Source organism: Cetorhinus maximus, chromosome 16 (genome assembly GCF_964194155.1).
Source record: "Cetorhinus maximus chromosome 16, sCetMax3.hap1.1, whole genome shotgun sequence".
Lineage (NCBI taxonomy): Eukaryota > Metazoa > Chordata > Chondrichthyes > Lamniformes > Cetorhinidae > Cetorhinus > Cetorhinus maximus.
Window position 1 is genome coordinate 56,929,930 of NC_135894.1, and position 23,460 is coordinate 56,953,389.

At 42.7% G+C, this 23,460-nt stretch overlaps 1 protein-coding gene across 4 annotated transcripts in view; it reads left to right on the top strand.

Annotated features, from left to right (window-relative positions):
- LOC144691599 (glycerol kinase 3) overlaps positions 1-23,460 on the top strand; it is a 149,967-nt gene that overhangs the window by 107,377 nt on the left and 19,130 nt on the right. For all 4 annotated transcript variants that reach the window (XM_078559850.1, XM_078559849.1, XM_078559848.1 and 1 more), the window contains exons 14-16: positions 6,252-6,348; positions 13,941-14,025; positions 20,597-20,717. In XM_078559850.1, coding sequence (XP_078415976.1) covers positions 6,252-6,348; positions 13,941-14,025; positions 20,597-20,717 — 303 coding nt within the window. The remainder of the gene's footprint in view (positions 1-6,251; positions 6,349-13,940; positions 14,026-20,596; positions 20,718-23,460) is intronic.

The window sequence follows — 23,460 nt, forward strand, 5'->3', positions numbered from 1 at the left end:
TTTGTAAAGGACTTTTGAGATACATCAATAAACTTTTCGGCACGTTTTGTCAAGATGTCACCAACACTATATTAGTAGTTTTCCCAGGAATTCTCTCAGGAATTCACCTACAAAGTATATTGTAATAAATCTTATTGGACATCTTATAGTAGTCACCAGGAGAAAGGCGGTGTTTGACCATGGTCATCTTGCCTTTATGAAGAATAGCTGGAGAAGTTGAGGCCAGCAGAGCAGCACCAACTGCTGAAGGGGACTTGGCAGGAGGCCCTATCCACCCAGGGTCTTGAGAGAGCACTAATCCTATATTCACATGACCCAACACTATTGTGTGTGGTGGCTGCACTTTACCAAGGAGCAAACACTCAGACCTCACTCCATAGACACGTCTCCATTGCCTGTGGCAGTAAAGTTCACAGTATTATTTAATTTTTATGCTACTGGAACATTCCAGGCTCCCACAGGTGATAACGGTCACAATCCTCTGTACACTTCTACAGAGTGAGGTCACTGCAGCTCTCTACATTCTAAGGAGTGACTGTATATCATTCTGTATTTATAGAGGAGTCCAGAGACAGAGAGCTGTAGCATTTAACAGGAGTGTAGGACTCTCCATGGCCCAGGGAACCTTTGATTGCACACATGTTGCCATGCAAGCTCCTCATTTAAACTCGGTGTTCAGGAACAAGAACGTAAATTCCACTCCCCTAATGTGTGCAGTTAGTGCTTGCCCACTATCAGTACACCATGCGGGTGAATGGCTGCCACCCCATGAGCTATCATAATGCTTTTATAATGAGACGGTCTTCTGTCCCACAGATTTTTGAGCCTCACTGCAAAGTGCATGGTTAGATATGAGGTGACAAGGAATACCCTCTGATGCCCTCTCCTTCTGTTTCTCCCCTGAGAACACAGTCTGTTGTGATATCACATTTAAATAACAAGTAAACCTTTATAAATCTCTCAATAAGGCAAGTGACAATACAGTGTGTGTGTGTTTAGGCTGATGCAGGTCATGAGTTTTTGCACTAAAATATATCAGGATATTGCTGTGAGTGACAAAGGAACGGCTTTGTCAAATTTTCCCACCTTGCACACAGCTGCCAAGAGACTTTCATGTCAGTCGAGATGACTAGCTTTTGGGCTTAATATCCAGTACAGTGCCCTCTACAGGAGATCTATGGCATCTGTAAACAGGATAAGCAGCAGGGAGGCTCTTCAAACAATCATATTAAGATGCACAGAAAAGCAGGCAGTAAATATCGGAAATGTAAGTTGCATTAAATCTTTGTACAGGAAACAAAGATTGGGACATTAACATGGGATTGGGAGAGAGGTTAAAGAGGAAAACAAAAACAAAATATTATTTTAAAAATAAATTACAACACTTATTTTCTTCTGAAAGAATGAAACTTTATTCGTAAAGTTATTTTTTCAGGGCCAGAGGGATTGTTCATAAGTAATTATCCTTTACTATCCCATTTAAAAACTCAAGTTACTCCTTACTGACCAAGCCCTGATTTTTCATCTGTCTTTAGTGTGAGAATAGTGGATAATTAGCCTAAGTTTATGCCATTACAGTGATCACTGTGCAGATTCCATTGGCAAAGACTGCAACAGCACAGCCTGTGGAAGAGCATGGTATCGCTAACAGCGATTTCCATATTTAGCTAAGAATGTACTGCCGCCAGAAATTCCTATCAATTTTAACTTCTGATAATGGTGAGTTCTGGCAGCTGAGCAATTACTAGTACACAAACTCCAGGCATTATAATTAGGAGGGATAAAAAGTAAGAAAGAAGTTGCGGTCTAATTATTAGCAAAAGAGACAATACGAACTGCAAAGAGTAATACTGTAGATAAGAAAGAGGTACTGGCAAAGTCGATCCCAAAGATGAAAATATGCTTTTACATTCGTTAGCGATGTTGCTAGATTTGGTTACATATAATGAAATAGGTTGGGTAGAAGCCCTGATATTGAAGATGATATTGTCTGAACTGATGGAGAAATTGGGGAAATGAAATAGGGTCCTTGCAGGATGCCAGGTGGGCGGAAGTGTAGTTAAGGTAGCTGTAGGAGTTACTAGGCTTATAGTAGATATTGGTCAATAGCATATCCCCAGAAATGGAGACAAAAAAAGTCAGGGTAGGGAAGAGTTGGAGATGGACAATGTGAAGGTAAGGGAAGAATGGGAATTGGAAGAAAAGTTGTTGAAATTTTCTAGTTCAGGATGAGAACGGGAAACAGCACTGATAAAGTCATTAACATACCAGAAGAGGCCACTGCACTGGACATTATGCTCAAAAACTTGTGATCTTGGCTGATAAGCCTATCAGCAGCTGTGTGCGAGGTGTATGGGAAAGCTGTTCCTTTGTCACTCATAGCAATATCTCAATACATTCCATTCTTGGCCAAGACTGCAACATTTTAGTGCAAAAGCTCATGACCCACATCAGAAAAAACGTTGAAGGAAAAGACCTGGGTAGAACTGGAACAAAGAATGTTCCACATATCCCACAAAAAGCCAGGCATAGTTAGGACCCATATCTTTTATTTGGAGGAAGTGAATTGAGTCAAAGAAGAAGTTGTTCGATGTGAGAACATGTTCAACAAGGCGGAGGAGAGTACTGGTGGATAGGAGCTGCTTGGGACTCTTTACGAGGACGAGCCAGAGAGCCCTCGGGCCTTCCCAGTGGGGGGGTTGGAGATGTAGAAGGATTGAACATCCATGGTGAAAAGGAGACAGCTAAGGCCATGAAACCATTAAAATGGTGGAGGGTGTCAAAAGGGTCACGGATATTAGTAGAAATAGACTGGACAAGGAGAAGAAATAGTGGGAAATAGGAAGAAATCGGTTCTGTGGAACAGGAGGAGGCTGAAGTGATGGATCTATCAAGGCAGTCTTGTTTGTGGATTTTCCAAGGAGGTATAGAAGTGACCTGTGCAGAACTGGAAGACTGAGGTTGAAGATCATGGAATGAAGATCTTCAGAGGAAATGAGGTCATTGACAGTCTTGGAAATGATGGCTTGGCGTTTGGTTGTGGGGCCATGATTCAAGAAAGTCAGAGGAGGCATCAGAGAGTTGGCATTTGGTCTCTGCTAGGTAGAGGCTGTTTTGCCAAACGACAACAGCCCCACTTTTGGTAGCAGATTTAATGACAATGTTAGGGTTGGACCTGGGAAAATCCAGTGCTGCAAATTCAGAGGGAGATAGGATAGAGTGAGTGAGGGGAGAAGAGAAATTGAGATGGTCAATGTCATGCCATCAGTTCTCAATGAAAAGATTTTGAGAAGGTAAGTGTATAGCTGGAGTGTGAATTTGGAAGACAAAAGAAAAGGTTCCTTCTGTGAGATGGAGACAGGTAAGACTCCTGGCCAAGAGATTATATAGCAGAAACAGCATAGAGGCAATTCTGCCCAAACAATCCATGCCAGAATTTATGCTGCACTCAAGCCTCCTATTTTTCCTCATCTAAGTCTGTCATTATTACCTTCTATTCCCTTTTCCTCTTTTGCTTATCTAACTTCCCCTTAAATGCATCTATACTATTCGATTTAACTATTCCCCATGGTATCAAGTTCCAGTTCTCTCAATTCTTTGGAGAAGGTAGAAAAGTTTCTTCTTAATTCCCTGTTGAGTTTCTTGGTGACTTATATTGATGGCCTTTAATTATGTTCTCCACAAGTGGAAACATTCTCTGTATCCATGCTATCAAAACTTCATAAATTTCATAATTTCAAAGTCCCCTTTAGGTCACCACTCGGCCTTTTTTCTCCCAAAGAGAAAAGAAACCCAACCTGTTCATCCTTTCCTGATAACCTAGGTGCAGAGGTGAAGGCAATGGAAGGCCACCTCAAGCATGGTGCCACACCAAACACATCTTCCCATCTCCTCCTCTTTCAGTATTCTGAAGGGACTGCTCCCCTTACGGACACCCTTGTGTCATCCCCAGCATCTCCTCTCTTTCCCTGGCACCTTCCCATGCAACTGGAGGAGATGCCATACTTCTACTCCTCGCTTCCCCAGGGCCCCAAACACTTCTTCCAGGTGAAACAATTATTTATTTGTACTACTTTCATTTCAGTATACTACATTCACTGCTCATGATGCAGACTCCTCTATATTAGGGCTTCTGCCTTTATCCTGGCTAACCCTTACCCTTCAACCAACACCACTAAACACAGGTGCTAAGCCTTTATAAAACATTGGTTGGACTCAACTGGAGTATCGTGCTCAACTATGGCACTGCAGTTTTGGAAGGATATCAAAGCTTTGTGGAGAGGCTGCAGAAAGAATTTACAGAATAGTACCAGGATATGAGAGACTTAAGTTATATGGAAAGAGTGGGAAAGCTGGGATTCTTCTCCTTAAGAACAGGGAAATTAAAGAGGACATTTGATATAGGTGCCCAAAATCACAAATGGTTTTCATAGAGTAAATAAAGGGAAACCGTTTTCACCGGTAGGAGGGTCGGTAACCAGAGGAAACAAATTTAAGGTACATAGCAAAAGAACCAGAGGTCACATGAAAAGCAATGTTTTGTTGTTGTGAGCTGGAATGCACTGCCTCAAAGGATGGTGGAAGCTGATTCAACAGTCATAATAAAAAGAGAGTTGGATAAATATTTGAAGAGAGATAAACTTCCAGGGCTATTGGTCAAGTTACGGCGAGTGGAATTAATTGGTTAGCTCTACTAAAGACCTCCAGCAGTTCATTACATTTGCACTTACCCACAGACTTTCTAATGGGCTTTTGCACTGGAAAGTGTACTAAATAAAACTCCAAAGCCCTCTATGGGGATCTGGGGCCTATGCGAATGGGCAAACAATGTTGTGCCTCTAACCACTCAGATTGAAAAGTTCTCACTAAGGCATGCAGAGTCCAGAACAGGAGGTGTAATGTGTTTCAATATGTTATCACAGTTGGTGAAATGAAGAGCAAGGAAGAAAAATGGGATTAAGAAAGAGATAAAAGACAAAGATAAAATAAATGAAAAAAAATTAACATTTTTTAAAATCTGAAGGAGACTTCACACGTGTATAAGTTAAGTTTCAGCATTAGAGAGATTGTTTTGAAGTAATTGAGAAATTACTGAAAAATCCATTTACACCAGAATAAACAAACCTTAGCTTCTTCTCTTGAGTTTTTTGGGTATCACATGTTCCATGTATTTCAATAGTGAATTTCTCGGTGAGAAACAAGTATAGCAAAGCTGTTATTTTGACTGCAAAATCCAGGCCAAATGAGCTGAATGGCTAAGTCCTATTCTATAAATTTATATTGTTCTATATTTCAAATCACACTACACAAGTCAAATTTGTGCTGCAACAAAGGAAAATGATACTTGTCATATAATCTAAAAGATGCTGCTGCACTGGAATTACTTTCTCCAGCGAATGGACAGACTCTGCCCATAAAGAGTTTTGTTTGATCATCAACATCAGGAAGACAAACATCATGATCCAGAACATTGCCATATTGCCATATATGAGCATTGACAAGGTGACGCTGGAGGTTGTTGATAGCTTCACATATCTAGGCTCCACAATCACCAGCAATCTCTCACTTGATGCTGAAATCAACACACATCACAAAAGCTGCAGCTGTTAAGTCCAAACTGAGTGAGAACACCAAAACTGCGAGTTTACCAAGCCTGCATCCTTAGTGCATTCTTCTACAGTGGTGGGACCTGGACAACATATGCCAGGCAGGAGAAAAGGCTGAATGTTTCCACCTCCGCTGTCTTAGACTTAACATCAGCATCTTTTGACAGGACATGGTCACCAACTGAGAGGTCCTGGAGCATGCTAATTCCATCAGCGTATACCTATTGCTAAGCTTACGATGTTTGCACTGGCTCAGCCACGTTCATCAGATGGATGGCAGTTCTGTATGGTGAACTGGCCACTGGATTATGACCTCCTGGGCATCTATACCTCTGTTACAAGGACACTTGCAAGCTAGCTATGAAAATGGTGAACATTGAAACTGACAACTGGGAGACACTTGCTGACGGCTGTGACATCTGGAAGCTGACTGATCTGGGTGGGGGTGTTTTTCATGGGAGTACAATATAAAACAGGTATTAAAATACTCATGAACTTAGTATCACCAAGTTCCACTATTACCTTCCAATAGGCAATAATTATTAAACCTCTTTTTAATTAGCGAATTGTATTATTTTTGACTTGCAAATCATATTTTTGATTTTGATAAATGTGAATTATGATGTAACCTTTTTATTTTTTCAGAGAAGCTTGCTGCTTCTGTGGGTTCCTCCCATGGTTGCTATTTCGTTCCAGCCTTCTCAGGGTTGTATGCACCATATTGGGATCCTACTGCAAGAGGGTAAGAGCTTTATTTTTACATCCCTGTCAAAAAACATAGTTGGTTATTATGGGTTTCAATACACAGTAGCAGTATTAATGTTTGTAAAGGCAATGTCATGATCTATGGAAACCACTGGCTTTTTCTATGGAATCTATTCTGCTATTGTGTGGTTGCACTCAGCAGTTTTATTTGCTGATCCTGCACTTTCAAATGATTTTGAATTGTTATTTCTGCATCATTAATAAGTACTCAGTTTTTTAAATAATAAAAATATATTTTCAAATCAGATATATGTGTTGTTTTGATTCACAGATTACATGTGAATAGCTCTCTATTGTGTTAACCATAGCTTGTAACTAATTGTTTCACTAATTTAAATAGTGTGAAATATTTTCACCAGCTTCAGAAGTGTCAAAATGAACAGGTAATAAATGACTTGCTTACTAAAAGCTGGTTTTGAAGCATGTATGATGTTTGTGACATCTATGTATTTTTTCACCCCTATGTATACATTGGTTATATTGTCGTTAGCAATCTCTTTGAATAGACAAGTTGGCAATACTTTAGATGTACAATAATAGGAACATAGGGCAGAATTTTCCCCCCGTTGTGGGGGAGGTTCAGGAGCAGGCACGTGCAGGCGCACCGCTGATCGGTGCCCCCAATCAGGAGGGCGCTGCCATTTTACATGGGTTGGCTAATTAAGGCCCGCCCAGCATGACGTCTGCCAGGGAGCGCTATGCACTTCCGGTGCGGGCCGAGGGGGACGAATTCCCTAAGCCGAGAGTGCGCTTTTTCGCGCATGCACGCGAAAGAACGCACTCATCTCCCTGAGGCTAAGTGCTGCCTCAGGGAGATCGGCACCAAATTCAAAAATGTTAAAAATAGAAAAATAAAATTTCCCTGACATGTCTTCTCATGTGACACTGTCACATGAGTTGGGACAGGTCCATCACTTTTAATTAAACTTTTAAAAAATTTTTAAAACCTACATGAAACCTCATCCCGCCTGTGGATGAGGTTTCATGCTTTGCCTGAAGCCCGCCTGGGCTCCCGGCCTGCCCACCAACCTTAAGGTTGGACAGGCAGGTCCTTTAACTAGTGCAATTAGTTTTTAAATGACCTCAGTTGGCCGTTGACAGGTTGTCAGGCGCACAGCTGATTCGGCTGCGCCCCCGCCGACCTGAAAATTGAAATGACACGGGGTGATATTGGGAGTTCCGCCCGATGTCATCCCACGTCATTTTATACATTGGTGTGCGGGTCCTGCTCCCACATGCCAGCTGGGAAATCCTGCCTATAGAATTTAGGAGCAAGAGTAGGCCATTCAGCCCTTCGAGCCTGCTCCACTATTTGATAAGATCATGGCTGATTGTGATCTCAACTCCACTTTCCTGTCTACCCCGCCCCCCGCCGAAACCCCTGATTCAGTTGTCTGTCAAAAAGCTATCTAATTTAGCCTTGAATAAATTCAATGACCCAGTTTCCACTGTTTTCTGGGGAAGAGAATTCCAGACTAATGACCCTCTGAGTGAAACAAACTCTCCTCATCTCCATCTTAAAAAGGAGTCCTTTTGTTTTTAAACTGTATTTCCTAGTACTAGTCTCTCCCACAAGAGGAAACATCTTACTGGTATCCACCCTATCAAATCCTCTTCAGGATCTTATATGTTTCAATAATATCACGTCTTATTCTTCTAAACTTTAATGGATATGGGCCCAACCTGTTCAACGTTTCATTATAAGGTAAGCCCTTCATCCCAAGAATGAATCAAGTGAACCTCCTCTGAACTGCTAAATCAGTGATATACTTTGTCAAATAAGAGACTAAAACTGTACACAGTACTCCAGATTCGGCCTCACCAAGGCCCCGCAGTAAAATTGCTCTACTTGATTTTTTTAAAAATTCATTTTATGGGATGTGGGCTTCGCTGGCTAGGTTAGCATTTATTGCTGCCGCTCCTCCTCCTTTCGGGTGCCTGAGGTCCTCGGCCTGACTTGTTGAGGGGATGTCAAGGTGGAGGGAGGTGCCCCATTTCCCTCTCACATTGCCACTGCAGGAACTTAGCCTTGATTCCCGCGATGGAGTGCAGGTCTGCACAGACCTCTGCATTCTGCTGGACCAGAGCCTCCATGGCATCTGCCATCCTCCCCTTGGAGACCTCCATACTCATGGGCACTACTGCATCAGAGAGCGGGCGGATGCACTCCTCCGACTCGCATGTGTTCACTCTGTTGAAGACTTTCAGCAGCTCTACGTGATGCTCCCCCGCCTTCTGCTAACACTCTGTGATTAGTTGGAAGGCCAAATCCAGAGGTTCATCATCTGACTCAGACCTCACAGATGCCTCCATGGCATCCTAAAGGAATTCCAGTGATGCGTCCTTAAACCTGGAGGCTGCAGTTTTTTTTTGCTTTTCGTGGACATCTTCCCAGCAATAGTCATGGGCTGGAAGCACAGAGATGTGAATCACCATCACAAGAGAAAAAGTACTGAGTAAACTATTGGGATTAAAGGGTGACAAGTCCCCAGGACCTGATGGCCTACATCCCAGGGTCTTAAAGGAAGTGGCAGCGGAGATGGTGGATGCATTGGCTATAATATTTCAAAATTCCCGGTATTCTGGAAAGGTTCCAGTGGATTGGAAAACGCTAATATAACGCCCTTATTCAAAAAGTGGGGGAGGCAGAAAGTTGGAAACTATAGATCAGTTAGTTTAACGCCTGTCATTGGGAAATTGTTGGAATCCATTATTAAGGAAGTAGTAATAGGGCATTTGGAAAGTCAAAATGCAATCCATCAGAGTCAGCATGGTTTTATGAAGAGTAAATCGTGTTTGACTAATTTGTTAGAGTTCTTTGAAGATGTGACAAGCAAAGTGGATAATGGAGATCCTGTAGATGTAGTATATCTGGACTTCCAGAAGTCCTTTGATAAGATGCCGCACAAAAGATTAATACACAAGATAAGAGTTAGGGGTAATATATTAGCTTGGATAAAGGATTGGCTAACCAACAGAAAGCAGAGAGTCGGGATAAATAGGTCTTTTTCTGGATGGCAAGCTGTAATTAGTGGGGTGCCACAGGGTTCGGTCCTTGGGCCCCAACTATTTACAATCTATATTAATGACTTGGATTCAGGGATAGAAGGCGCTATAGATAAATTTGCAGATTTTGCAAAATAGGTGGAAAAGTAAGTTGTAATGAAGAAATAAGAAATTTACAAATGGATATGGACAGGTTAGATGAATGGGTCAAAGTTTGGCAGATGGAGTTTAACGTGGATAAGTGTGAGGTTATCCATTTTGGTTGGAAGAATAAAAAGGTGACTTATTTAAATGGAGAGAAACTTCAGAATGCTTCAGTGCAGAGGGATCGGGGTGTCCTCGTGCATTAATCGCTGAAAGCTAGTATGCAGGTACAGCAGGTAATAAGGAGGGCAAATGGAATTTTGGCATTTATTGCTAAAGGAATAGAGCATAAAAATAGGGAAGTGTTGTTGCAACTGTACAAGGCATTGGTGAGACCGCACCTGAAGTACTGTGCACAGTTTTGGTCCCCTTACTTGAGGAAGGACGTAGTTGCACTGGAGGCGGTTCAGAGGAGGCTCACTAGGTTGATTCCAGAGATGCGGGGCTTATCTTATGAGGAGAGGTTGAACAGTTTAGGCCTAGACTTGCTGGAGTTTAGAAGGATGAGAGGAGATCTAATTGAGGTATATAAAATGCTAAAGGGGATGGACAAAGTAGATGTGGAGCGGATGTTTCCCCTTCTGGGGCATTCTAGAACGAGAGGCCATAGTTTTAGGATAAGGGGCGGTAGATTTAAATCAGAGATACGGAGGAATTACTTTTCTCAAAGGGTCGTGAATCTGTGGAATTCATGACCTCAGAGTGCAGTGGATGCCGGGACGCTAAATAAATTTAAAGAGGAGGTAAACAGATTTTTGATTAGTACTGGCCTGAATTTTCCCATCGGCGATTTGGGGGCGGGGCCCGCTCACCGACGGGAAAATGAAGCGGGATGACGTTGGGAGGAACCCCTGATGTCATCCCGGTCCATTTAAATATTGAGGAAGGTGGGCGGACAGCGAAATCAGCTGTCCGCCCGCCGTCCTGTCAATGGTCAATTAAGGGCATTGACGGGATAATTAGGATAGTTAAATGCCCTGCCCGTCCAACCTTAAGGTTGGTGGGCAGGTCAGGACCCCCAGCGGTCTTCTGATAATACATGAAACCTCATCTACTGGCGGGATGAGGTATCATGTCCATTCTTAAAACCTTTAATAAAGTTTATGTGCTTCTTATTAACATGCTCCATCTCGTGTGACATTGTCACATGAGGGGGACATGTTAATAATTTTTATATTTTTCTATTTTTAAAGTTTTTTTAGAATGTCAGTAATCTCCCTGAGACAGCACTTAGTCTCAGGGAGCAGTGCGCTCTTTCAAATGGGCGAATGAGCGCACTTTGGCAGTTGAGGATTCCCTCCCACACCCCACACAGGAAGCGTAAAGCGCTTCCCGTCGGGCAGGCCGCTGGGCTGGCCTTAATTGGCCCACCCACTCAAAATGGCGGCAGGCCCCGTTTCAGCGGCGGAGTTCGGCTGCCCGTCCACCACCGAGCTGGTGGGGTCCGCCCGCCAACCTAGGGCAAAATTCTGCCCAATGGGTTGAAAGGTTATGGGGAGAGGGCGGGAAATTGGAGTTGAGGCCGAAATGAGATCAGCCATGATCGTAATGAATGGCGGGGCAGGCTCAAGGGGCTGAATTGCCTACTCCTGCTTCTCCTTCTTATGTTCTTATACTTCTCACCTTTAAACTGAACGTGAAATTCTATCATGGCATGATTCCTAAGACATCTACCCTCATGTTGCCTAGAAGCTCCTTTACTATGAGGTTATTGATTAATCCTGTCTCAGTGCGTATTAGCGGGTCTAGAGTAACCTGCTCCCTGGTTGGTGCTAGGATTACCCAATCTTTAGGTAGATTAAAGTGCCCATGATTATTGCAGTACATTTCTTATGCACCTCATTTATTCCTGTATACTTTGTCCTACAGTGTAACTACTGCTGAGGGGCCTATAAGTGACCACTTACCTTTCCTAATTCTCTTATCTACCCAAACTGATTCCACATCTTGCTTTTCTGAGCTCAGGTCATCTCTGACTACTGTACGAACGTTATCCTTAATTAATTAAGCTATCCCACCACCTTTTCCCAGCTTTTCCCAGCTTTCTGCCTTTCTGAAATGCCAATACCCTTCAATATTCAGATCCCAGCCTTGATCATCTTGCAACTATGTCTCTGCAATGGCTATCAGGTCATACATCTTTATTTCTATTTGTGCTAACAATTCATCATTTTGTTATGAATATTGTGCGCGCTCAGATACTGAGTCTTTAACTCTGTCTTTTTACCATTTTTGCAATCTCTGGCCTTAGCTGCTGGTACACTCTTAAGTTTGTATGCTCTATCCCTTCCTGCCACATTCTTGTTATCATTACCTAGATTGCTACCCTGCTCTATTACCTTGTAATTTCCTCTTAATTTACCATATCATCCCTCACGTGATCCCTTCCCACCATTATTTAGTTTAAGGCCCTCATTATCGCCCTAGTTATACGACTTGCCAGAACATTGGTCCCAGCACATTTCAGGTGAAAACCACCCCAATGGTACAGCTCCCACTTTCCCTGTACTGGTGCCAGTTCCCCATGAATCACAACCCATTTCTGCCACACCAGTTTCTGAGTCACGCTTTCATCTCTCCAATCTTACTCACCCTATGCCAATTTGCTCGTGGCTCAGGTAATAATCCAGAGATTATTACATTTAAGGTTCAGCCTTTTAATTTAGCACCAAGCTGTTCGTAATCCCTGAGCAGAACCACTTTCCTAGTCCTATCTATGCCATTGGTTTCTATGTGGACCACGACAACTGGATCCTCCCCCTCCACCCCGAGCAGATGTCCTGAACAGTGCAGGCAACACAGCCTCCTGGACTCTCACTCTTGGCTGTGGAGAACTGTGCCTATCCCCTTGACTATACTGTCCCATACTACTGCTATATTGCTGTTTACTTCCCCAACTTGAATGATTTCCTGTACCATGGTGCCATGGTCAGCATGCTCATCCACCTTGCAGCCCTGCTGTCACCCACACAGGCTGCAGGAATCTCTAACTTGTTGAACAGTTGCAAAGACTGAGGCTCCTCCACTTCTACCTTGTCATTTTCTTTACCTGCCTTATTTGCAGTCACACCTTCCTGATCCTGACCACTGATCAAATCACAAGACCCTTCCCTAAGGGGCGTGACTAACTGCCTTTTGGAACAAAGTGTCCACCTAACTTTCCCCCTCCCCACTGCACTGCAGTGTCCATAACTCGGGTTCCAGCTCATTGACTCTGAGCTGAAGTTCCTTGAGCTGTAGACATTTAGTGCAAACGTGGTTGCTGTGGATCACACTGGCATCCACATAGTGCAGCTGCAGTACATCGCCTGTCATCCTTATTGTGTGTTAATTAATTATTTTTCTTAACTAATTTATAATTGATAAATCTGACTATTGGTATTAAGCTTTACTACTGCGAGAAAACATTACTAGTAATAATAAACCTTATGATTGCTAATAAATTACCTGAGTTTGGGAACAGAAACGAGAAAAAATACTAACCAATCATTTACCTGTTTTCCTGTGATGTCACACTTTGATTTCCTCAGAACACTGACAGTCTGTTCTGGAGCCACAGACTAACCTAGCTCTTTTAAAACTGTCTGCACCACGCTCTCCCTTCACACCCTTTTTAAACTGTTTCCGCCGCACTCTCCCTTAGCACTCTTTTAAATGCTGTCCCCCTGCTCACACTTCATGCACTTCTAAATGGTGACCCGCCACACTATCCCTTTGCGCTCTTTCAAATGGTGTCCTGCTGGTCACTCTTTATGCTCTTCTAAGCGGTGTCCCACCATTCTGTCTCCTCGCTCTTCTAAATGGTGTTCCGCCATTCTCTCCCTTTGTGCTCTTTTAAATGGTACCCCACCCCTCTCTCCCTTCATGCTCTTTTAAATGATATCTCCCTGCGAGAGAAACAGCAGCTAGTTAAATTGCGTGACCTCGTCTTAAATCTTGTTAAATGTTCAAGTACAGGAATGTTAAAATTTAAATCTCATGAATCCCTGGTGGATTAATCCTCAGTATAACTTTGTCCTGTACTCTACCTTATGTTTCTATATATGTTCTCCATTTTTCTTCCCCTCCTGCTTAGAGTGTAATATTTTAGATGTACTTTTGGTCGTGAACTCCTCCATAGAAATGCGCACTAACGTTTCCGTTGCTAAAATAGTTTGTTGTATCCAAACTAAAGTTTAAAGTGTACGACTTACAAGTGATGCTGTGCATATAGAGCTGGAGCTTGTTCACCATTTCAAACTATGTTGACTTATGTGGGAAACGGGCTCCATTATAACTAATGTTAAATGTTGCTAAATAAAGCCATTGAATAATTATTTCTTCTGAAACATAGAATATTGAAATCTTTTGCACACTGCAAATCATATCTGTACGAATTTACTTAAACTTAAAATGATATTCCACTCATTTGCTCTGCAGAATAATTTGTGGCCTTACCCAGTTTACAAATAGAAACCATATTGCATTTGCTGCACTAGAAGCTGTTGCCTTTCAAACCCGTGAGGTAAGCTAATGCTTTATTCTGTTGGGTGTCTCTAGGTTGCAGTTTAAATTTTTTTGCCAGAATTGTCCTAACAGAACCAAAGTGAGCATTAGCGAGAGGGTATTGTTAACTGCTGTTTGATAGCACTGTCCTTCCATCAATTTGCTGATTGTTGAGATACTGATGGGGTGTGTTGCAAATGCAAGATTTTGTAAGATTGCCATGTTTCAGGACTGTTTCTTTAATTCCTCTATTTTACTTTAAATTAAGGTGTCATATGATCTGTTCTGAATTCTATTGACAGGAAATCTAGCTCGGGTGTTAAAGATTAAAGGGGGGTGTGGTGCAGTGGGTGTTGGGTGGACGCGGGGAGGGCGGGGGGGGTGTGAATTTGTTTTACAGGGAAGAAAATGCAAGATGTTCATACCTGTAAACAATGATCAAAGCCTCTGAGCTGATGGTAGATAAACTGTGGCTGGAATCTTTTGCTCTCACTGGTGGTGAGCTTGGAGGTGGAAAGAGCATTTACTTAGGTGGGATGGTGGCGTACTGGAATGCCACCACCTTCCCACCTCCACCAGAATTAAATTCTGGGTCAGAAGGCCAAACTTCTCGCCCAGCCATCAATTGAGGCCCTTAAGTAGCCAGTTAATGATCACTTAAGGGCCTTGTCCCACTACCGCTGTTTGTAACCCAACTCCAGGCAGGCCTGTGGCCATGCGCTATGCACAACAGGTAAAACTGCAGCCAGCTTGTCACCTCTGGGGTTTTGGCAGGGGAGGAGGGGGAGAATCCCTTGATCAAAAGGGCTCAGTGCATGGACATTAGGAAGGGAGGGCCTGCTGGGAGCTGTGACCCCGCTCACCCTCTCCCCACCACACATTGCTTACCTGTGGCCTGGGCCACTGTGCGATCCTAGGACTCCGGTGCCTGTCCTTCCAAAAGCAGCCATGGCCACCCCAGTGGCGCTGCTGAGCGGCAGGTCTCAGTTGACGAGACTCATGCTCCCAGGGTCTTGATGCCAAGAGAAGGCCCACCACTGGCCTGATTGGTGTGTGGTTCGGCGGGCCTTTCCAAAAAGGTAACATGGGTCACTCACTGGCTCTCCAGCCAGCAGGTGAGACTACCAACACCTCAACAAGATTCCACTCTGTTACTCTCCAGTGTCACTGGAGGGTGTGAGGAATGTCAAGTTTTTTTTGTAGATGGCTATGCTTTAAATTAAATTGTCTATTTAGTTTCAAGATAGAATGAAATTAGGAGTTTAAAAGATAGCCAATTAGCCTTTCTACCTGGATACAAGACCTATTGTTACATTGCCATAGAGATGAGCTTTGAGATAGGAAGCCATTGTCAGATTGGGTGTTTTCTTAAAATGTCACTGAACTTCACAGACAGTCAATCTACAAGGATCTGAGAGAGAGCAGAGAGATAGGAACAGCAAAGTCTCTATGGTTCACCACTCAAGAATGTGGGTGGAAGCTTGCACTCAAATTGATGGGACTAAGTTTGTCAGGATTTAAACAAGACTGGAAGATTTGCCTAGCTTTAGATAGAGGGAAGATTGTCTAATTCATCCCTCAACATGAAAGTCAGGGAAGTCGGAGTCACCCAGCCAAGAAAGTAAAAGAAAGGAAGCAAGTTTTCGGAAGCTAAGAATAACTTTGGACTGGTTCCAGGATAATAGAGTTTCCACTTAAGGGACAGAATAAAAGTATAACTATGGAGGGGGATTTGCTTTAAGTGTTAAATGGGGGATCTTTTCTGCAGTTTAGAATATAAGTTGCCTACTAAAATACTTTTTAGTCAATGTTGCTTTCAGTTTGTGTGTTACAATAAAAGTCTTAAACCTTGAAATCTTTTTATGCAATTCCTTTAAGTTGGGCACTGAGAATTGGGATTTCTTTTGAAAAGTTAATGATGTCTCCAGGAATCGTAACAGGTGGTAATTGGCCAGGATGGATTTGTCCCCTCTGAAGAAGGGTCATATGGACTCAAAACATTAACTCTGTTTCTCTCTCCACAGATGCTGCTAGACCTGCTGAGTTTTTCTCGCATTTTCTGTTTTTGTTTCAGATTTCCATCATCCGCAGTATTTTGCTTTTATATGGATTGCCTTGTGTTTTGTGGATAGGATATACCTAGGCAATTCTTCACATTTTGGTAGATACAAGTGTTATAAACTTGTTGGAACAGATCAGCTAGTGGTGCAACTAATTCTGAAGCACAGATCTTTAGCTGAATAGCCAGGATGTTGTTGGGACTAGTACTATTTTCTAGGCCTGGTGCACTAAGCCAATTCTTTGTCATGTGGAATGAATTGAGTTGGCTGAAGACTGACACCAGCAACAGTGACCTGAGAAGGAGACCGAGAAATATTATCAACTTAGCATTCCTGGCTGAATGTGGTTACAAACGGTTCAGCATTTCCTTTTTTCACTCACATGCTAAAGACAACGCCGAAGTGTTTGCAACCATCTTCAGTACAAATAAGTACCTGAATTAATTGGTGAGTTTTAGAATTGGAACTTATATTCAGTTGTCTTTGAGCGTAAATGGTAGTATGTATTCTTATGAATAGGCTTCTTCACAAGATTGAAATAACAATAATGTACTGCACGTTAAGGGGTATATACAGATTTTTAGATGGTGGATTGTTTTTGATGTAAAACAAAAACGATGTTAGTATCAACGATAAACGAGTTTTGGATGAGTTTAAGTTTATGGCCCCTGAAGTTCATTGACAGATATGGCATCCCGCTGAGTGCCTTTCTTTCCCACACCACCACCCCGGACTCCCACCTGCCCATCCCCTTCTGCTCCCCCCAACTGCCTTCCAGCAGTTTGTCCTCTGTGTGGTCACTCTTCATTCTCCCAGTCATGTTCAATTCCCAGAGGAAGCCTGACAAGGCCACTCGCATTTGGAAGCAACCTGGTTAAACTCAGTAGTTTACTTGATGCATAAAGGACTGCAAGACCAGTCAGAACCCTCATTGTAGAATACTCAAACTTTAACCAGGTGTAGGAAACCTCTAAAAATACATTCAAATGCACCAGCAGTCAAAAGGAATAATCCAGCAAATAACCTTTAAGTACTTCATGGTCCCTTTAAATAGCACTGATGTGGGTGAGGTGGCTTGGGGATGGTGGTGGGGGGAGTTCTTCAGGATGTTTAAGATTGTATTCGCTGTATAATGGCAAGACAAGGTATTGGCTAGAGTGTGAAGTTCCAAAAAAGCAGAAGTGGCTTCAAAGCAGCACTGCAGACTGATTTACGTTATCATCTGACTGCTCTTCATGCAATTGGAAGTTAATAGTGTCACGATGACAGGAAACTGTGACTGAGTGAGAGCTACCTACAACTTCAGCAGCTCACCACAGACATATTGAACTGTTTACCTGTTTTGTAGAAAATCAAAAAAATGGCTGCCACGAGTTACCTGATGGCTGCGACTGTAAAGTTGGCCACTTTTCTGGAAAGCTTCTATATGAATTGCACTGCAGACCTGTCACCTTGTGGGGGGGGGTGGGGGTGTAAGGCCCACTGCAAACAGAGAGAAAGGAAGGCATGAAAAATGCAGAGTACTGCACTTTGCTCAATTATAGTTTTATCAAGACAATGGGAACTGCTAATCAGCCAGATACTCATCAGACATTCAAAAGAGAATAAAATAACCCCCATCTCCTGTTATAAACATCTGAACAAGGAGCAGGAGTAACCCCTCCAACCTGCTCCGCCATTTAATAAGATCATGGCTGATCTGATAGTAACTTGAAATTTTCACCCCACCCACCCCAATAACCTATCACCCCCTTGCTCACCAAGAATCTATTCACCTCTGCCTTAAAAATACTCAAACATTCTGCTTCCACCACCTTTTCAGGAAGAGAGTTCCAAAGACTTTCGACCCTCTGGGTGAAAAAATTTTGCCTCATCTCTGTTTTAAATGGGCACCACTTATTTTTAAACAGTGACCCCTAATTCTAGATTCTTCAACAAAAAGAAACATCCACCCTGTCAAGATCCCTCAGGATCTTATACGTTTCAATCAAGTCGCCTCGTACTCTTCTAAACTGCAAGCCTAGTCTGTTCAGCCTTTTCTCATAAGACAACCCACCCATTCCAGGTATTAGTCTGGTAAATCTTCTCTGAACTGCTTCCAACGCATTTACATCCTTCCTTAAATAAGGTGACCAATACTGATTCATATTTGAAATGTGGCGAAAAATTTGGAGATGCAAAGATCAAAAAATAGGATTACTTGTTCTGCAACAATGAATGCAAGACATGCTAATTGAATTCCCTTCCGAGAATACACAGAGAGATTCTAAAAACTGTTTCTGCCAAGCAGAAGAAAACGCAGGAGAAAAAGAAATCTGACAGCCATTTAAAGACACTGCTGGAAATGAACAGGAAATATCTCGTCTCTCGCGCTCCCTCTCTCTCTCGCGCTCCCTCTCTCTCTCGCGCTCCCTCTCTCGCGCTCCCTCTCTCTCTCGCGCTCCCTCTCTCTCTCGCGCTCCCTCTCTCTCGCGCTCCCTCTCTCTCTCGTGCTCCCTCTCTCGTGCTCCCTCTCTCTCTCGCGCTCCCTCTCTCTCTCGCGCTCCCTCTCTCTCTCGCGCTCCCTCTCTCTCTCGCGCTCCCTCTCGCTCTCGCGCTCCCTCTCGCTCTCGCGCTCCCTCTCTCTCTCGCGCTCCCTCTCTCTCTCGCGCTCCCTCTCTCTCTCGCGCTCCCTCTCTCTCTCGCGCTCCCTCTCTCGCGCTCCCTCTCTCTCTCGCGCTCCCTCTCTCTCGCGCTCTCTCTCTCGCGCTCCCTCTCTCTCTCTCTCTCGCGCTCCCTCTCTCTCTCTCTCTCGCGCTCCCTCTCTCTCTCTCTCTCGTGCTCTCTCTCTCTCTCGCTCCCTCTCTCTCTCGCGCGCTCCCTCTCTCTCTCGCGCTCCCTCGTTCTCTCGCGCTCCCTCGTTCTCTCGCGCGCTCCCTCGTTCTCTCGCGCGCTCCCTCGTTCTCTCGCGCGCTCCCTCGTTCTCTCGCGCGCTCCCTCGTTCTCTCGCGCGCTCCCTCATTCTCTCGCGCGCTCCCTCGTTCTCTCGCGCGCTCCCTCGTTCTCTCGCGCGTGCTCGCTCTCACTCTCTCGCGTGCGCTCTCTCTCTCGCATGTTCTCCCTCTCTCAAGCTAAAAGAGTGCCTTCAATGAAGTGCAGACCTGAACAAAGTCAACTCCATTGTTCTACAGGAAACCACCTAACTCCAAACAAGCTGCAACGCTCAACAATCTACACCTCAAAGACAAGCAAAGGACTTAGTCATATATTCTTTTAACCTTTATTGGACCCTAACTTTCTTACTTCCAGTATTTGTGTATGTGTGTCGTTGAGCCTTTTTTTTTCTCTCGGGTTTAGTAACTAATAAACTTATTCTTTCTTTGACTCAAGAAAGCCTGGTTTCATTGGCTCCTTGTTAACAGATAAATACATTTGGATTAGATAAGACATTCATAGGGAAAAGAAATGTTAAAATCTTTCTTGTGACAAACCAAGGGGGCTGAATAGAAGGGAGCCAGCTCTCACCCCTCACCTGGTTGTAACAAAATGCATGCTGTGTGCGAACTTCTTGATCAGGATTCCATGGATGTGGATTTCCCATTGCAAGTGTATGCCCAAATCTGAAACCCAATTTTGAAACATTAGATGGCTACTTATCATCTAAAGAAAAAGAAAATTGGTGACACACAACCCAAATTAACGCCCAAATAGTCTCTATTGGGTTGTCCACATAAACATGCATACAATATAGAAAGAAAATTGGTAAAAGACAATCACATTCATCAAACCAGCTCATCCAGATGGGGTTCAGTCACTCATACCATTTACCTATTCCTTCCCCCACCACCTTGTGTCTCAATCTCCTGGGGAACTAAAACTTAGAGAGAAAAACAACTTAGGTCAATTTAGGAAAAAGACTGGAAAATTCTTCTCCAACTCCCAAGGAAATCAACCAAAGTTCCAGAAGATTGTAGTCCAAACGATCGCACAGTTAACCCCCTATAACTGGAAAGGCTTTCTTCTCTCATGACCCTGTCCAGTTCCCTTTTGAAGCACTATAGAGAGTTCATACTCACATCACACTTCAGTCCCAGTGCTTTAGTTTCATGTTTTGCTGATGTTTGTCATGATGTCTGTGGCATGCAACTGTTAGAATTTCATACACAGGGTAAATGTAGCCATTCCATGTTCCCAGTCATGCTTGAATAAAGTGTGGATTGTAAAATCAGCGCACAGTGTTATAGCCTTATTTCCAAACTATGTGCTCTGAGTAAAGCTCCATGCTAGGAGTGTCGGATTAACCTTCTAATTTTCCACTTCCAAGCCAAAGCTGTATTAGATTGCTTTCTGTAGTGAAAAAGTGCACAGGACATTAGGTCTGCAGGTAATTGAAGTGATTAACAGCTGTTCACTTTAAAAATAAATCTTTTACAGGTTGAATAAAATTTATTGGGTGATGTCAACAAAGAACAATTCTATATTGGAGGGTTAACAGAAATAAATATAGACTTAATTGTGCTTCTGTTACTGTTCGGCCATTGCTTCTTTTAGCTTCTTGAGGCCATGAATAAAGAATCTGGTGTCAATCAGACCAATCTCCAGGTGGATGGGGGAATGACCAGTAACAAGATAATGATGCAGCTCCAATCAGATATTCTTTCTATACCAGTAGGTAAGAATCCAAGGTTTCACCCTTTCTGTTCCCTCTCCACAAAAAAAGGAATCTGACTTCAAGTACTGCATAATTTTCTTCCAGAACCATACATATCTAAAATAGCCATTCTTTTCAGAATGATTTATATCACATAGCATTACAGCGGGTTGAATACAGTTCCATACAAATAATTTTGATTTTTTAATTTAATGAAGATTATGCAACCTGAGTCTTAGCCACAGGCTATGGATGAAGGCACTGGAGTAAAATTTCTCCATCTCCTACTCGAAGATAGTGAAAACCCCAGAAAAGTGGTGGAAATGCTCTATTGGCATTAACAATATTTGCTACAAACTAAAAAGGTGCAATAATTACACTGAAGTTGTTGACTTTTCAATGATAGCCAACATTTCAAAGCTACCACAGTAATAATGTGAAACGTGGTACTTGTTCTTGGTTGACCACGTGAGGTTCATTTTGGGAATGGTAACTTGAAGAAATGCTTGTTGCTACAAATGGAACTCTATTTCAGTTGCTGTTGCTAACACTTGAAGCTTGCTAAGGATAGCCCAGTGTTTCTCCTCATTTCCATGCCTTTTCTGCATCCGATACTCTGGAATTTTTAATGGTCTATTCTGCCGGAAGTATCACTGGTCCAGCCCATCCTGATTAAATGTTGCCCACTATGAGGCCATTAATCATGCTGTGTTGCAAATCCTTTTGGAAGTTGTACATATAAAGTGTGGGAGATAGTTGCTTTGTTCTTCAGCACATCATCTGCTGAGTTACTTTTAGGACTGTGCTCAAATTTTGATACTGCTTATGGATGTAATGGTCCCAACTACTGCTACATTCCTAATAATTTGGTATGGTTCAGACAACAATAATAATTTGTATTTAAATGGAATAAGACGTGCAAAGGTATTTCACAGGAGCATTATCAAAACAAAAATTGACACCAAGCCTTTTGAGAAGATACCAGGGCAGATGACTGAAAGTTTGGTCAAAGAGAGAGGTTTTAGGGAGCATTTTGTAGGGAGTTGAAAAGCAGGGAGAATTAGGCAGCTGAAGGCTGACCAATGGTGGATCAGTTAAAATTGGGGTTGCTCAAGAGCCCAGAATTAGAATATTGCAGAGATCTCAGAGGATTGTAGGACTGGAAGAGATTATATAGTTAGGGAAAGGAGAGGGCATGGAGGGATTTTAAAACAAGGGTGAGAATTTTAAAATCGAGACAATAGCCTGAATCTTCTGACAGCATGAGCAGCGAATGACTCAATGTAAGCTGCCAATGCAGATCAGGACACTGTGTCAACCGTCTACCCATAGCCCCTGACATTGCTCAACCAACCACAACAAGACCTTAAGGGCATGTCTTCAGTTCAGATGAGATGGGGGGGCATTGCTTTGCTTCATTTGCACTTCACCATAATGCCTCTTCAGTCTGCTTGTCAGTGGATTCAAGCTGGACCCAGGCAGAAAGGTACAAAGACTGCACTGTTCTAATGACATGGTAGATGATCTGTGCCAGGCAGACCAAATCCACAAGGGAAACTTGGCCACACTATTACAACAGTTTTGCAATTTGTATTTATTACGAAATGATGTGTGCACTGAATTCAGAAATAATGAGTCCAATAAGAACTATAGAGATTTTAAAAATTAAATTAAAATATTTATTAACCAAAGAAAGGATTTCAAGCACATACATAAGACTATAATTACTATTATAACAAATCCTAAAATTCCTAATAAACCTGACTCCCAATTATACACCCCCTTTAAGACAACAGTCCAAAATAGATTTTAGATTTAAAAAGCAAGCCAACAAGTCACCACAACACTCACTTGACAGTGGAATTCCAAGAGGCTTTCTCCACCTTTAGTTATTGGACACAGCAGACTTTTACAAACATGGCTGGAAGCTTCTCCAAAGCTGTTTCACACAAGCCTGCTAGATCTCGCCAACATAGCCCCCCCCCAACTGCACCGAAATAGCCTTTCATTCTCCTTTATATATATTTATCTCTCTAATATGTAAATTCCATTGTTCCTTATGTTTTTGGAACTTTACCTAATATAAAAATCTTTCATGCTGCCAATATTGTCAGTAAACTTTGGGAAAAATAAACACACTGCTTGTCCTTGCTTATCTGGCTAGTTGTAAACATCCTACCATCCCTTTGAAACCCAAACAACCCCTTCACTTATCTAAAAATGCAAATTCCTTTCACACCTTACATCCTAAGACCCCCATCCATGTTTATTCATTAGTATTTCAAAATACATTTCTGCACCTCACTTCTTTTGATAATTTCAAACTTGCAGTCTATCTGACTTCAAATGTAATTAAATCACACAGACAAAACCACCTACACTTACACTCGTAAACCTACTTTACAATAAACCAGAATAATATTATGAAAATTATTATACTTTCGTAGCAACCATAAGAACATGAGTGTGTAATTGTAAGAAGGATCAGCGTTGTGTGCTTCTGCTCCACTGCTGACTGGAAGATCTGGGCTGTTGTTTAACGGGGAGCCACTGAAGGTCAACAAGCATGGGGTTGATTGGTGAATGGGAATTGACACAAGTAATGTGTACTGTAGTTCACTGTAATGAGATTTCACTACTTGATAGTTAGAGCTGGGGTATTGTGGTACTTCCCTTTAAAGAGATGGAAAAGCTAACATGACTTGCTAACCTCCTACCAAGCAGATCTCACGCTCTCCATATGGATGTGGTGATAGAGGGTCCA